The following is a 16862-nucleotide window of genomic DNA, read 5'->3' as shown; positions in this document are numbered from 1 at the left end:
GTAGGAATTTTATCTCATCCTTTCCTCAAACCATAACTTCTATCCTTTTATGGAGAATCACAGTCAAGACATTTCTTCTTTCCGTAAAGAACTGTGCTCTGTGCCAATACTTGTTGTCAAATACAATTTTATTTATTTATAATTCTAATTATCTTCTTACTGGACAAGTCCTTGGCTTATGCAAATGTTTGTTCAGTTGTAACCAGAAGAATGAGTATTTATTTCTAAGATTTCTTTAACTTGATATTATCCATCAGACTTGCAGATATATCCAGCCTTTTGACACTGCAATGTGATGTTGTCTTCTACAAAATTCATGCTCAAGGATACACAATTCAGTTTCAAAGAAATTGTAAACAACATCTCAACATTTTGAGTATGCTTCCAATTTTGTACTGGGGTGCATCCCTAGCTACCCTCAGCTACATGTGGTCCATGAGCTTCAGGGTGGATAGAGCAAGAAGCAGTGTGAAAGAGAAACAGTACCAGCTCTGTTTATCATTGTATCCTCAGTGGCAATAAAGGCTACTGCTGAGCTGAGAGATGCTTAGTAAACACTCAGATGAACACATGGCTCAAGCCACATGATACATGAGTTTCGATATGGACATGTATATTCACAGTCCTTTGTGTCACATGATGTGTAGGCTCTACTTCTCTGTCACAGAGCATATATGTTATACCAATCTCAAAAGTAATTATCCAGTAAACTCACCTAATTTATATGAGTGAAATTTTATACCTTTCATATTAGCATTTTGGAAAATCAAGTTCCTTAGGGTATTTTTTTTTTGCATGTATATTTTGTATTTTTTTTTTTTTGCTTCTATACCAAGTATAGAAGCCCTAAGTGGGAAGGTAAACAGGAACTCCCTTTATTATTTAGCCATTTCAGTACCCAGCTGCATATGTATAAAATAAAGGTTTGAAGGATTACCCAAATGCCCTTTCCTCTCCTCATTCTGTGAGGTAGGCAAACCTTTCCACCAGACACTTTTACTGTCCTCTAGTTAATCAGTTAAACAATAAAAGGTTATAAAATGCTATAGCAATATTTGTAGAATATGGTGATTATAAAAACTTAATACGAAGTAATAAAATTTAAAAATGAGATGTTTCCAGACAATTTCTCATACTAATCTCTCATCCCTCATCCTTGCTGTGTCAGCAACTTTGAGAAGTGGTACCCAACCAACTTCTTGGGGTTCATTTCTAATTGAACAACTTCTGTCTTGGATACCACCATCATCATTAACTGTTTTATGAGAAGAAGAAAAGGAAGTGTTGATTGTTGCTTGTAATAATAAGGAGAAAAGTAATAATGATAAAATGCAAATGTTGACTGATACTTGGTCAATACTAGGACTCTGTACTATGTTCTTCTATGAAATCGTAACAAAGTTCATGCTACTAGCCCCATTTTTTCACTGATAAAAGTGAGAATTAAGGCAATAGTTTTGTACAGCTCTAATTGAGAAAAGCAGCATTTTTGCCTCGTATATCTGTTATCTTATAATCCATAGAATGGTTAACTGGGCTTATGATTAAGTACATTTTTATTCATGACATAAAAATTACCAAATAAGACATACCACATGAAACTAATAAAACACACAGAGAACAAATGAAAGCATGAGTCTTTACAGGCTCCTGCAATATACATTTTCCAGAAAATTAAATTTAAGCCATATATATACATTTTATATGTTATATCTCCTAATTACCAAAAGCCTATTCTATAAAATGATGATGACAAATAAAAGGTATCTCTTTTGCTCTTTATTGGTGAGTCCAAATTGTATAAAAAGCTCACAAAGAAAGTGATATTTGCATTAAGTGGCACTGCAGAATGACTGGACCCTAACATGGACAAATATAGGATTATAACACTTCAGAGACACTGGAGTCTACCATGAACACATAGACACATATAGAGGATTATACAACATACATAATGATGTGCTTCACTACCTGTTAAATGCTAATTCTTAAAAATTTAAAACTATATGTTTAGAGAATAAGTAAAACAAATATCTGATTTATCACCCAGTTAGGTTAATTATTATTCAGAGACTTGTTCATTTTACTCAGAGATATGAGCAATACCAAAAGGGTGCAGAAGAAAATAATCCATTCCAAAGCACCTTCATCCCTCTTTTCCTCCACTTTTTCAGTTCAGAGCATTGCTGAGACCCGTTTCCTGTCCCATGATAGCAGATGATACATCGTGTGTGGAACGGAGAAAGCCCCTGAGTGAGTGACTGTATACTTTAACATGGATGCATCCATGTTACAGACTCTGAGAGCAATCAACTCATGGGAAATTGGCTAAGCTGTTACCCGTATGGGCTTGGCTCAAGATGAATGGCAAAGCTTTCCTCGGGGAGTCTGAGTATGAGTGTTTATGAAAAATTGATCAGTGTGTACAGATTAGCAGCTGTGGCTTCCTCCTCCCGGATGTCCACAGACTGAGCCTACCCACTTACAGAGACTACGGAGTCTACTGAGCCCCTGGACTATACCTAATAAACATGCTGAGGTCCAGGTTGGCAGTGGTATGAAAGCCCGCCCTGATCCCAGCTTTGCTGTGTGTGCCTGTGTGTGTGTCTTTTCTTCATTCCTTCCACACCCCTGGGGGGGGGGTGGCTAGAACCCAAGCCACTCGGGCCTTGGCAGCTGAGATTGTTAGATAAAGCAGGAATGCCTACTTCTCAAACTTGCAAACTGAAATTCCTGAATCAGGAGATTTTTAACTTTGTTAAAACAGGACAAGTGAAACTTATTTGAGTGCTATGAAGAAATTTAATATTGATAAAATAATAACTTCCAGTGGTGAACACACAGCTCTGTATGGATGTTTATAAACATTCTGCCAAGTTTTCAATCATATATCATTTCTCAATATTGAGTCCTACCTTTTACCAGAAGCAAAACAACCATGTTTCCTAGCATTTTATGAGAAGACAGTGGTTTATGCATTCATCGATCATGTTTTAATCATGGGCCTCAGTAGTAACACAGTGTCAGAGCAAAAAGCAATATTGGGAAAGTCTGATCCTAGAACTGTGTTTGCCATCTGAATACACAAATATGCACTCTGTTTCATAGGGAGTGAGTCAATACTATGAGATTTCATATTTGCAGAGAAGGGGCTTAGTGCTTAGATTTGTATGTAGGAGAGAATAAAGATATGGGATTTACAATTCTTCTATTAAATCTCTGCATAAAGCAATAGCTTACAAGTAGAGTGTAACTCCATATATGGATGCACAGCTACCACAACTAATGAAGTAACTAAATATTATCACATGGGCATGTGACAAGGTATCTTCTCCCCCCCCCCCCTGAAAAATGAGACCTTAATAATGTATTTTGAAACATTTCCATTCTAACTCACCTTGTTATTTAAAAACCATAGTAACTGAATTAGCAGATGATTAAAAAAAAAACCAATCTATATGAAATTTTACAAATAAACGTATTTTTTACAGGTTGTGGCGGTCTGAAAGAGAATGGCCCCCATAGGCTCATATACTTGAATGCTTAGTCACCAGGGAATGGAGTCGTTTGAGCAGGATTAGAAGGATTAGGAGGTGTGGCCTTGTGGCAGGAGGTGTGCTCTTGCTGGAGAGGGTGTGTTGCTGGGAATGGACTTTGAGATTTCAAAAGTCCATGCTAGTCCCTGTCTCTCTCTCTCTGCTGCCTGTGGATAAGGATATAAAGCTCTCAGCTACTGCTCAAGTGCCATGCTGTTGCATGCTTCCTGCTGTTATGTTCATGGACTAACCCACTGTGAGCCAGTCTTCAATTAAATGTCTTCCTTTATAAATTGCCTTGGTCATGATGTGTCTTCACCATGAACAGAATAGTAAATAAAGACAGGCTCTCATTATATAACATTGGGTGACCTGGACATCTCTATATGTCAGGCTGGCCTTGAACTCTTAGAGGTCCACCTGCCTCTGCCTCCAAGTGCTGTGATTAAAGGGACGTTCCACCATGCCTGGCTTAATCATTCTGATATCAATCTAACTTAAAAGGAACTCAAAAATAAGTGTCTAGATCTCAGGCAATTCATCTTCATGGCATTTTATATTACTGTCATCTAAAAAGTTCAAGTCTGAACAACTACAAAAGAAATCCTTATTTACCAAGGTCCATAAAAGATTTCTGAACTTTCATTTCATACATAATTCTACTGTGCACAGGCTGCCCCTCCTATTTTACCATTTAAGGAAAGCATTATTTTGTAAATTTTAAGATATCAAAACTCTCACATGAAATGACTCGATAAATAAGTATATAGACTGAGTTCAGCTAAGGGAATTGCCCATACATATGTAACTGCTCCTAAGCAGGTTTCTACTCAGTGTGGCCAATCAGATGGTCTTTGTGGTTCTACACAGTTTCTACACACAATCCAGGTTCCAGTCAATGAAAAAAAAAAAGAAAGAAAGACAACAGAAAAACACATGGTTTTCTCTAGTATGAAAACCCAATGAGACTTTGTGTCTCTTACCTTTGCCATGGCTTCTCCCATCCTCCAGGAGCGGCACAACGATAGTGTTGTTCACATTTCCAGGTGACCGTACAGCTGTGTAGACAACCGGCACTGACTGTACCACCACAGGGATTCGATGAACATGACTGAGTTTGTTAGACTGTAAGTTCATGGGACTGGAAGGTGGGACAGGATGAATGATGTGCAAAAACTGCTGGCCGCCCACACCAGATGCAGAGGCAACAAGGGGTCCTGGAGATAACACTGTTGACGAAGACGATGCTGAAGATACTGATGTTATAACAGTGGGGGATGAGGCTGGACGACTAGAAGATGAGGAGGAGGTTGAAGTTGAAGAAGGTGAGGAGGCAGACGCTGTCATGGAGACTGGGGAGGATGAAACTGCGGTAGGGGAGGTCCTGGCTTTGTTGATTGACAAGTCCACTGGCTCAGTTTGTGTCTGGAAGTGATCTACAGGCAATGAGTCCTCTGGGGGCTCCCCTTTCACATTATTTAGCAACAGGGGAACAGCTTCCATATCGGGGTAGTTGTGGACGTTTGGAGACTGCAGGGAGAAAATGGAATAGATTTATCATTATTAATGATATATTTCAATAGATGCATGATTTCTTACTTGAAAGCATATTAAATTTTTCCCTATTTCAGTGGGGCCTTAGTTTATTCACCCAAATATTCAAAATTTTTTTTCTTTAAATCACAATGATGTGAAAAGCACCACAGAGACTAAGAAAGTCTTTCAGCATGAGGACATTTCCATTCCATTGGGAGGACAAACACACAACTCCTTAAGCTACACCCACTGTGTACACAAGAGGTCACAGGAATTTCAAAATGATCAGTAAACTCATGTGGAATTTTCTAAAGACAAGCTCGGGGTGTCAAGCTTCATCTCAGAATTGTGTAACCAAGACTGATCTAGTTAAAACATCCCTTTGCTCTTCTGAGTCCCGCTGCACTGGGAGTCTGGGTGAGTGTCTTCTGAAGAAGGAAGGAGCGTTTTCACGAGATGAACTGAAGCATTGTCCCCGGCTCTGGAGTTGCGCAATGTCATGAATGATTTGACCCTTGTGCAACATGATCCTGATTGAGAGACAAAATCCCATCCAGCAGCAATCTTGGGAAACTCGCTGTGACCTTTCTGTATTTGTGGTCAGCTACCCGGACATGCTCATTCAGAGAAGGCACACGGAGTTCTCTAGTCTCCCAGCATGGGTTGTCAAGTTACCAAAGTTGAATCATTTGAAATGGTTGAATTCTAACCCTCAGTGGCGTTTTTTCCCTCTTAAGATATTGCATACAATTATGACACTGAAACCTGAGGAAAGTTTTCAGAAAATCCTACACAAGAAATTTTTAAGTTGTTTACTCACATTTTGTTTGATTTAAAATGGTGATTTTTATTTAGGTTCATTTGTATTTTTATAAGTTTTAATGAGAAAAATTTAATTATAAACTCCCTACAGTTTAACACACTAATATTCTCAACACAGTATTAATGGGCACGAGTCCACATCTATTAATTCCTAAGTTGAGCAAGTATATATGAAATGCACACTCCCAGGGCCAAAGGGTCCATGTTCTATTGGAGTGTGTGAGTAGAGCCTTGACAGAGAGAAGCAGGCCACAGCAGATTATTTGGTTACGTCTAATGTAACCAAATCAACACTCACGTTAGTATTATTCTATTAGATGAAACCCCCAAATTGTTATTTTCAGCTATCTCATGGTATCAGAACAACAGTTATGTTACATCCGTCATTTACATCTTTTTTTTTTTTTTTTTTTTTTTTTTTTTGGTTTTTTTTCGAGACAGGGTTTCTCTGTGTAGCTTTGCGCCTTTCCTGGAGCTCACTTGGTAGCCCAGGCTGGCCTCGAACTCACAGAGATCCGCCTGGCTCTGCCTCCCGAGTGCTGGGATTAAAGGCGTGCGCCACCACCGCCCGGCTTTACATCTTTATTTCATGAAAGTTTTTCATTTTTATTCTCTTGAAAACATGAAAATGCATTTCAATGTTTTTTTAAATTGTTCTTAACAACTTTCATTATAGAATATAAATTATAGTTCTGTTCAAAGCACACAAAGGCAGGAGTGTGAGGGCGTTTTATTCAGTCACAATGCAAAAAGAAAGAAAAACATATCAACAGTGGTACCAGAACAAATGAAAGGAAAAATGGGTTGATGTTTTAATGCCTTTTACCTCTTCTTGGCTAAAAGGGTTGCCTGCAAAAGCATATGAACTAGAAATACAAAAGCTGAGTGATCTATAATGCTTCCTGTATGGAATTCTAACTGGGATTTGCACTCTAGGTACTAAAGCAGAGAAACAATTTTATAAACCATTCCAAATGCATTAAGAAACAAACAAATAAACAGTAAAACACTATAAATTGCAATACTTTTGTGCAAATTTGTAGACATTATCACACCTCCTATTAGAGCAGGATGTTGGTTTATTCTTTGCATCATCATTAAAGTTTTGTTTTTGTAGGATAATGTGAGTTATTTCTTATCAGTTTATTCATATACAGAAAGTCCTTGATATGCTTTCCTGACAGATAGTAACTGGTTCATAATCCAAAATTTAAATCATTCAATGTATTATTAAACAGTACCAATCTCTTTGAGTACATATACTCTTGATTGGTTATGCATTAGACAAACTAGAGACTCTTAATTTGGAAACAATGGTTATTTCTACCTTATGTAGGAACAGACCTTTACAAACAGAGGGTTGAAGAGTATTTCATCCCTGTAGAAGCAGTTCCAAACGGAAATGAAATAGTGCATGGGCAGATAATGACAAGGAAACTGGGGCATACAGAGTTTATGGAAAGAGGTGACTTCCAAGGCACCAGGTATCACTGTGCTTTGAGGTATCCCAACTGCTCTGTATTGTGACCAAGGATTCCACCATTTGCATGGCACTATCTAATCCCCAACTGAGGACAATACTTCTTTCATGACCACGGTATAGCATCAGATAATGGCTCCCTCTCTGTCCCACTGGATAGACTAGACTGTTATAGACAAAACATAGAGAACTCCTAACTCCTCCCAGATGCCTGAAAATCACAGCTTTCTTCTATGCTCTGAACCTCTGGATCAAGCACTAGAGGCGTTGGGAAATGATGCATAAATTTATAACCACAAATATCACAGAGATACATGGTACCTTTTTCTCTAATATACAGTTAAAATGAAGCCAGTATGTTAAATAATTATGCTCAATCAGTATCAAGACAATAAAATCTTTATTGTGCCCTTCATCTGCTTTCAGTGTCGACAGGGCATCCCCAAACCATTACTAATCCCTTGAGACACACAGTGTGGCAAGTAAGCTGTTCAAACCTCCAGCTTTGGGCAGTACACACCTGTTTGTAAAGTCAGTGATGTTACAAGACAAGGCCTCTAAATAGCTATGACATCTCACCCTCCTCGTTTTAAGAAATGGGGACGACCTCCAAGGCTCAACCCTGGAATCACCATTAGGAATTCATTTCTTTGCTTTCCGAAAGTGGGAAATCGAAACGCATTCATTCTGAGGTTTGGATCCCTAAGTGGGAAGCTGGAGTGAGATTCTGGGAACACAGCTGGCTGCCAAGAGGGGAAAAAGTGCTGAAGAAGCTGAGGATCCCATGAAGGATGGGAGCGGGGCAGGCCTGGAAGGGGAAGGCACACCCAGGAGGCAGCAGAAATAAACAAAGATCGGAAGCTCTGCAGGAGATGCTTCTGTGAAAAGAGCAAAGGAAGAATTGCATGGCACAATTTCACTTCTCCAGCAACTGCTCATTTCTTGACACACCCATGAACATCTATAGCAGTACCGACTAAGTTGTTTCGTGGTCTTCCAATACACAAAGATTTTGGCTTGGGACACTGTCATATAAGCTGAATTCCACTGTGGATTCCCTTGGTATGAAAGATGGAACTCTTACTACATTCTCACTGGCAAACAAAAACAACCAGCTTCCTAATGCCACTGGGAATGTATGGGAATAAAGCTGGATTTTTGTCAAAGAGGAATGTAATTTCAGTTTCTGGAAAGGTATATAATACCTCTTGGAAGGGTCCACCATAAAATTTCATCTTTTTAATAATGTTTTAGGAAATAATAGTGTAAATATATAAGAAGTCCAGCAAGATAAATCTAACAATATACTTCACATACCCTAGAAAATTTGCATGCAAGCCAAATTACAAGCAGGAGCACCTATTGCATTATTACTTTCTCCTCATGTCATAAAATTGGTTTTACACTTAAGGATCCACGTGATAAAATGTTACACACAGCATGATAGTGACATGCTCACTTAAGTGTCTGCAGGAGCAGTTGATCTTGCTAATCAATAGCCTTCTCCCTGAATAAATAGTTTAAAATGAAACTTCAGCTTTAGGCATTTTGTTGAAGGAGTGTACAGAGGAGCCCCCAGCCCCTCTATGTTTTTCCCCCTTGGAGGGTCCTAGAGATGCTTCACATAGCCAGATATTATCAACATCTGGATCTTATTCTGGTCTGCCATGGGACGAATGGTATCTTTGATTGAGATCAAGTATTTTGATCACCTGCCAATCTTAAAAGAAACAACTACGTGTGGACACCACCCTCTCTTTGGAAACCCCTGAGGAGTCTTCTGGTTGAGGATTTGAACAAAAGGCTATGATATGCTATTCAAGATGTATATGGTGCCTGTTGCTATACCTTTATTGGGACTGGAAAGTTTCAGGAATGTGTTACATATACATAGTACAATGACAGCTATCTAGCTATCACTAAAATAAATTATGTTTTACGTCACTTTTACAAAAATTTTGAGCAATAATTTCCAACCAACTTTTAGGAAATGTTACAAAATGATTTACCTAACATGTCTGCTACCTAGGAAACAAATCTTTTGTAGGTTGTTCTGAAATAGTACAAAAACAAAGTGAGACTTGGAAAAGAAGTCCAAAGATTTGAATTCATGGCGTAACCCAGTTTACTTTTTATCAGTAGTGTCATGTTGAATTCCCTAAATTTTAGGATTTCAGATAAGAAATTTGTAAAATTGCTATGAAGAAGGAACTGATGGCATCAAGCTCTTGTAACAGGAAAAAGAGACTCAACTGATCAATTTTTTTCTTCTTGGAGGTAAAAACTGCAAACGAAGCCAACATATTGTGACAAGTATCTCAGACCTGAGTGATTCAACCTATTCCAGTGCAAGATTACAAAAGGGCTCACTGAAAAGGTACAGGCCTTGCAAAGCAAGGAGAAACACACTACAAAACAGAATAAGCTGTCCTTGGGACGTCATATGGTCAAAAATATCCTGAATATTTCATCTTTTTTTGATTAGTCAGATTGATCCATAAGAAAGCTGTGTCATAGCTGCTAGAACACATTTTATCTGATTGATTCCTCAATGCTACAATATGAACAACTGCAAAGAGCATGGCTGCTTCTTCTCTCACAGCAGGAATTTAGTTTCTATGAAGTTCACGATGTGTCTCAACCCTTAGACATGTGGCTGGAGAGATGACTCAGTAGTTAAGGCTGTGTGCTACTTTGTAGTTCAGTTCCCAACACTCACAGCAGGTGGTCCATGGCCACCTGCAACTTCAGAGCCAGAGACTCCAGAGCCCTCTGTGGGCTCCCTGGGTACCTTCACTCATGTGTATGCGTGTGTTTACAATTTTTTACATCTTTTTTCAAGTGTTTAAAATTTATTTTGTTTTTCCTGCAAAAAGTAACTAAACTGAACCCATACCTGTGGTTATTTGATGTTTTATACTGCATTATTTAAAATACAACTATGTTTTAATTAAAGGGCTATTTTTAAAATAGAACATCCATAGAAGCTACATACCTCAGGTTTTTCCCCTTAATCATGCCTGATGTGAGCACCCTGTAACTCTGGCTGTCTATTTTGCTCCCAGTATAAAGGCCATTATTCTCCATCTGTGGCTATATCACATACTTCAATTTTCCCTGTGTTCTGTTATTTTACTGAAAATGAAGTCTATTTGTTATACTTTCTATTGCATATGTCCTGATGCTCATTAATTTGTCTTGTTTTCAGAGATTTATCATCTTCATGAGTTCAAGGGCAAAGTGGTAAACATAAATACCATAAAAATATAAGTTTATAAAATAAGAAGAAATAAAGTATACTTGTAGTGACATATTATATACCCTAAAAAAACTTGCCTGAGGATCCTAGGACAAAGCCAGCCACTAGATTAGACACAGAGGTCAGGCAGTGGTGGCACACAGCTTTAATCCTATCACTCAGGAGGCAGAGATCTGTCTGGATCTCTGTGAGTTCAAGGCCACACTGGAAGCAGAGCCAGGCAGTGGTGGCACACACCTTTAATCCCAGTACTGGGAAACACATACACCTTTAATCCCTGGAAGTGATGTCTGGAGAGAAAGATATTTAAGGCTCGAGGAAACAGGACCTCACTCTCTTGAGGCTGAGGATTTCATACAGGGAAGAACTAGTGGCTGGCTGCTCTGCTTCTCTGATCTTTCAGCTCTCATCCCAACATCTGGCTCTGTTTTTTTTTGTATTAAAAGACCACCTAATATTTCAACAACAATACTAAAGAAAGATCAACTGTCACTTCTCTAATGCCATTCATGAGAGTAAGAGGGAGTGATTCACACAGTCCTACTCTGATAACTGATACTCAAATTGTTGACAAAGTTATCTACTGTGTGGAATACTTGAATGAATATTTAAGTAAACTACTTCATATCAAAATCTCAGTTGACAATGCATGAAGTGATTCTTCAAAAAATACAGGGCAGGGCTGGCAAGATGGCTTAGCAGGTAAGGGCGTTCCTGGCCCTGTGCTTTTAGTCTGTCAAATCCACGTGGTGGAAAAAGAGAATTCACTCCCTCAGGTTGTCTTCTGATTTGTATATGTGCACAGTGACACACACACTTGTAAAAATGAAAATCCATAACATGAGAATAATACAATGATCCTTGTGCCTTTGTTTATTTTTAGTGGCTTTTACTCCTGAACTGAGAACGTGAGCCTTTGAAAATCTTTTAGTACAATCATTCCAACTGTTCCCAACTGTTTCCTTATTTTCTGGTTGTTACATTTCCCATGAATTTTATCTTGGAGCTTTTTTAAGTTACATCATTTACCCAAATCAATCAGAATCAACTGCACTCTTAAACTCTAGTGAGGCCGGTTGAATGAAGAGAAAGAGAGGGGATTTTGTTTATGCAGTTTTCAAATTAACAGCAGACATCCCGAAGTACCAAAAAGATGGACAAGCATGTTCAGACATAAATGTCAACATTATATGTAAATACAAATAGCAAAGAAAAGAGAGTGGTAGCCTAACTTAATTGATGAATATGCATTACATTTGTTACAAAAGAATATGGCTTTTAAGATATTCTGTGACTTAAACTACTTAAATTCTTTCCATCTGGTCAAGTTAGAGGAAGCACTTATCTACAGTCAGCCAGTGGTCAACTTGACATACCTGTGAAGAAGAACCTTAACTGAGGAATTGCCTGCATCTGACTGGCCTGTGAGCATGGCTGGGGGGCATCTTCTTGACTGTTAACCAATGTAGGAGGATCCAGACTACTGTGGGTAGTACCATTCCTAAGCAAGGAGGCCTGTGCCATATAAGAAAGGTAGCTTGGCAAGTCAAGGAGAATAAACCAGTAAACAGTGTTTCTCCATGGTCTCTGTTTCAATTCCTGCCTTGAGGTCTTGCTTTGGCTCCCTTCCATGATGGACTGTAACTTGTTAGTCAAATAAGTCTTTTCCTCTCCAAGTTGTCATCTTTAGGATTTTATCACAGTTAAAAAAAAAAAAAAAAAAAAAAGATAGAAGAGCACATCCAAAAACAAAGTACAAAAAAAAAACCCTAGAAAGTTCATTTTCTACTGCCTAACAATTGGTTTTTCAACTAAAGATTGTCTCACAAAGAGTGTTGAGAAAATGTTTTTCTCTCTTATCTAGTGAAACTTTAATATCTTAGTTCACCTGATGAAAAATAATATCCATTTAATAATAAGAACAAAAGAATTTCTAATTATTAGTGGAAAAAATAAAATTACCTCCTTTTAAATCTATAAAGGCTGTGGTAGTAGTTTTTGATATTAATTTTGCAAATGTCAGACAAAATAACATTAAGGTCTTCTAAGAAGTACGAATAATTGAATTTATTTTAAAAATGAGTTCATTGTATTTTCATATGTGAAGATTATACACCATGACCAAGTTGTCTTTCTCTCTGATACAAAGATGGTTCAACATATTCATGTCAATAAATGTAATAAAACACACAAATGGATTTAAAGACAAAAGTCAAATAAATATCTCAATAGACACAGAAAAAGCCTATGACAAAATTCAATGTAGCCTTCATGATAAAAGTCATAGAGAATGCAGGACCAAAAGAAACATATCTCAACACAATAAAAGGTATGTATGAGAAACCCACAGCCAACATCACCCTAAATGGAAACATGCTTGGAACAGTCCCACTGAAGTCAGGACCAACACAGAGATTTCCACTATTCACACTCCTTTTCACCATCATGCTCAAAGTCCTAGTTGGAGCAAAAAGGCAAGGGGAGGGAATTAAAGGGAAACAAACAGGGAAAGCGTCAGTACCTCTTTAGACTTAGAGAATAATTTGGCAGAGGACATGAGATGCACATGCTCCTTCTATGCATAATTTCTTCTGTTATCAACATCTTGCATTGATGTGGCCCACTGGGGATATGTAATGACAAAGAGTTCACGATACTTTTATTATAGATTATAATGAACTCCTACATTGTTAAGCCTAGTCTCTAGCTTGTGTTATGGCTCAGTTTGTATTGAAATGTCCTATGAGTTTTGACAGTGATGTGCATCTGTTATACAGTTTCATGCAGTAGTGACTCTGCATCAAAGTCCACTGTGTTCCACCTCTTTATTTCTGCCTAGCTGCCCTTCTCCAGAACCCTTACCAACGACCTGTTCTACCTCATCTAAAATATCATACCTCTGTCTTCGTGGAGGAAAGCAAGACAAACCAGTCGGGAGGTAGCTTGGTGAGTAAACGCTCCTGTTATGCCAGCATGGGGACCTGAGTTTGATTGCCCAGAACTCGCATAACGCTAGTCCCACAGCAGGAGGGTCTGTGACACCAGTGCTCCTGGGAAACAATCAAATGCAATGACAGAAGCATCTGTGAAAAGTCAAGGGCAGCAGCAAAGAGGCACCATCTTAAACCAAGTGGAAGGTGAGCACCAATACCTATGGTTATTCTGTAAACTCTACCTTTTGTCATGGCATAAATGTATACACACACACACACACACACACACACACACACACACACACACACTCTTCCTACAGTGGTAGGGGCAAGACCCTTCAAAACTAATGGGAAAGTTGAGGAAACTCAACGTTTCTCGCCTATTCCTGGAAAATGCCCCAAGTAACAGTGCCAGCCTTCTCAAAAGCTGCAGCAATGTTTCATAAGCAGTGGGTTTAATTCCATATCACATTACTACAAAAAAATCAGGAAAATTCTTTCATGTAAACAAACATTTTGAGGCTCCCTTTTTGGCTGCCAGGTAATAGAAGTTAGGACTTATGCAAGTTTAGGGATCAGAGAGGGTGATATTGTTTGAACCTTAAAAGATAATTTTTTTCTGCATTTATATTTATTTATTTATATTTATTCATTTGTTTGTGGTGTGTGTGTGTCTCTGTGTGTGTGTCTGTGTGTGTGTATGTGTGTGTGTATGTGTGTGTGTGTGTGTGTGTGTGTGTGTGTCTGTGTGTGTCTGTGTGTGTCTGTGTGTGTCTGTGTGCATGCTTGCAATGGTGCTGGGTATCAGATGACAACTTGAGGAAGTGAGAACTCCTTCTATTTGGGGACACACTCAGATTGTCAGGCTTGGTGGCAAGTGCTTTTATTTGCTGAGCCGTCTCACCAACACATCAGGTGTCTTGATGTCCTATTTTGGCTTACACTAGCCGCAGGGCACACAGTTGGGCATGATCAATACTTTCACTAGAATGATTTCTACAAAGGAATGGCCTGTTCACTGTGTCTGCTAAGACAGCCATGTAAGAACACAGTAGACCAGGCTGGAGTCCATGGAGGAAAGGAGCAACAGAAACCCAGTAAGAAAGTACTGCTGTACCCCAAAGGGAAGAGTTTCCCTAATCAGGTGTAACTTACAATGATAGAGGCAAGTGCATCTCAGTGATCCTCTTGGCTAAAACACTTTATAAAATAAAGACTTAAATGCCAACAGTCAGGTTGACAGCTGTCAATAAAGTACTTGATGATCAAGCGGGTATCAGATGTTCACTTATAATCTTACCACTGGAGGGAAACAGAAGCAGGGAGATCTCTGAGCCTTGCTGGGCAGCCAGCCTGACCACTCAGTGAGTCCCAGGCCAGTCAGAAAACCTGTCTCAAAAAGGGGGATGGGGTGGATAGTGCCTGGGGAACTGAGGTTGCACTTGGACTCAACATACACTAGCATATATATGTGCAAGCATACATGCACCTGTATACACACACACACACACACACACACACACACACGCACACACACACACACACACACACACAGACACACACAGTAAGAGCAATGCTACCAAGAATATAGTAGAGCTGAAACACTGGTGTGTTGCAGGATGGGAGTTTAAATGGAGACAGGCGTGCTGTGAAACTCGCTTGCAGAAGTCTTCAAACACCTGTGACTATTCTGAAGCATCTAGTCAGTGCCATTTTCCTCTCCATTCCATCTCCTACCCTCTAAGCACAGAGGAAATAACCTTATGTTCAGGGGGCATTCTAAATATATTCCTAAATACTGTGTTTTTAAAAATACAATAATGTTTAGAACTGATGCCCTCAAACAAATGCCATTGTGGACTTTGAAGGCTCACCAATGAGAGTATGCTTTTAAGACTAAATATAAAAACACAAAACGAAACAACAAAAGAGAAAAGCCAAGGTCAAGGGAAGGCTGCAGATTCAGCCAGGAAATTTGTGGAATGAGCCCGAGGGGTCAGGTGCCACGATGGTCAAGAAGCTTTTTAAAGATGCTTGTTGTGTTTGGAAGAAAACCCATGCAAGAGTCTTTTCAGTTTCACAGAAATAACTGTTTTAGGTTGCTTTGAGAGAAAATTTCAAAGCTATAATGCCTACTGACTTCAACAGAACCTGTATCTCAAGCAAAATAGAGAAGAATCGAGGTGGTATATTCCTGCAAAGTTAGTTGGATGGTTTACAAAGCAGCTCAGGGAAGAGGCAGACACCCATATTGAAGTTGTGCATTAATGCAGGTCAAGACAGGCTAGAGAGATGACTTAGCAGTTAAGAGTACACTGGCTGCCTTTTCAGAGGAGCCAGATTCAATTCCCGGCATCTGCACGGCTCCTATCAACTGCCTCTAACTCTAGTTCCAAGGGGATCCAATTCCCTCTTCTGGTCTCTGTGGTCACTGCATGCACATGGTACACAGACTTCTATGCAGGAAAACACTCATATGTACAAAATAAAAATAATTAAAAAAAATAAAAACTGACTAGAATATAGAAAAATATTAATTTAATATTTATGCACTATGCTACATAGAACATGATTTCTTAATTTGTTAAGTAACAAATACATCAAGAGACTATACATTATTGAATAATTTCTATATTTATTATGGTTAAAAATCTTTCTTCCTGGGAAAACAGGGGACAAGGCAAATTATTTCAAGGAATTACATTTGAACGTTTGTGTTGATTTGAGATTTTGACAAAGCTGGAATTGTGATTGCCTTATTTCTATAGTGGTGAAAAGTGCAGCAGCAGACTGGCCATAAAACCAGGAGGAAGCAAACAGTGCCAGCTTCAATGCAGCTAGGAGCTGGCTAACTGTCGGGGACCCATGACCGGCATTGTGACAGTCGGGGTGCAGCAGGAATCTCTGCTCTAGGTATGAAGAAATCATTTGCCATCCCAGTGACTGGGGAAGTCTGGGGTATAACTCTGAATGCCACAGGGAAGTATTTTAGGTAGTACCAAGTGAAGGAAACTGTTAGTGGATAAAATTAAATCTGAAGAATAAATTTTGTCCCCAGAAAACATTTTTGTTTACATGGGAAAACAAGAAAAAGGGCAGAAAAAATTCTAGCTTAATGGAGTCTCCATTAAGAGGATATGTGGGTGAGTTGTATTTCATCTTAAACTATTTTACTTTATTTATGTTTTCTGAAGTGAATCTGTCACTTTAAGATAAAAAGAAATAATGTTTTATTTTTCAGAAAGTATTGAAAAAAATTTCTATGAAATGCATTTTACATTGACTCCTAATGAACC

General features: G+C 38.7%; 1 protein-coding gene across 5 annotated transcripts in view; it reads right to left on the bottom strand.

Annotated features, from left to right (window-relative positions):
• Nucleotides 1-16862, bottom strand: part of Klf12 (Kruppel like factor 12) — a 444681-nt gene that overhangs the window by 164925 nt on the left and 262894 nt on the right. For all 5 annotated transcript variants that reach the window (XM_028877155.2, XM_028877156.2, XM_037208354.1 and 2 more), the window contains one exon: nucleotides 4520-5066. In XM_028877155.2, coding sequence (XP_028732988.1) covers nucleotides 4520-5066 — 547 coding nt within the window. The remainder of the gene's footprint in view (nucleotides 1-4519; nucleotides 5067-16862) is intronic.

The sequence above is a fragment of the Peromyscus leucopus genome, chromosome 9 (genome assembly GCF_004664715.2).
Source record: "Peromyscus leucopus breed LL Stock chromosome 9, UCI_PerLeu_2.1, whole genome shotgun sequence".
In the NCBI taxonomy this organism is placed as follows: Eukaryota; Metazoa; Chordata; class Mammalia; order Rodentia; family Cricetidae; genus Peromyscus; species Peromyscus leucopus.
The sequence above is the reverse complement of the archived record's forward strand: the minus strand, read 5'-3'. Positions and strand labels throughout refer to the sequence as shown.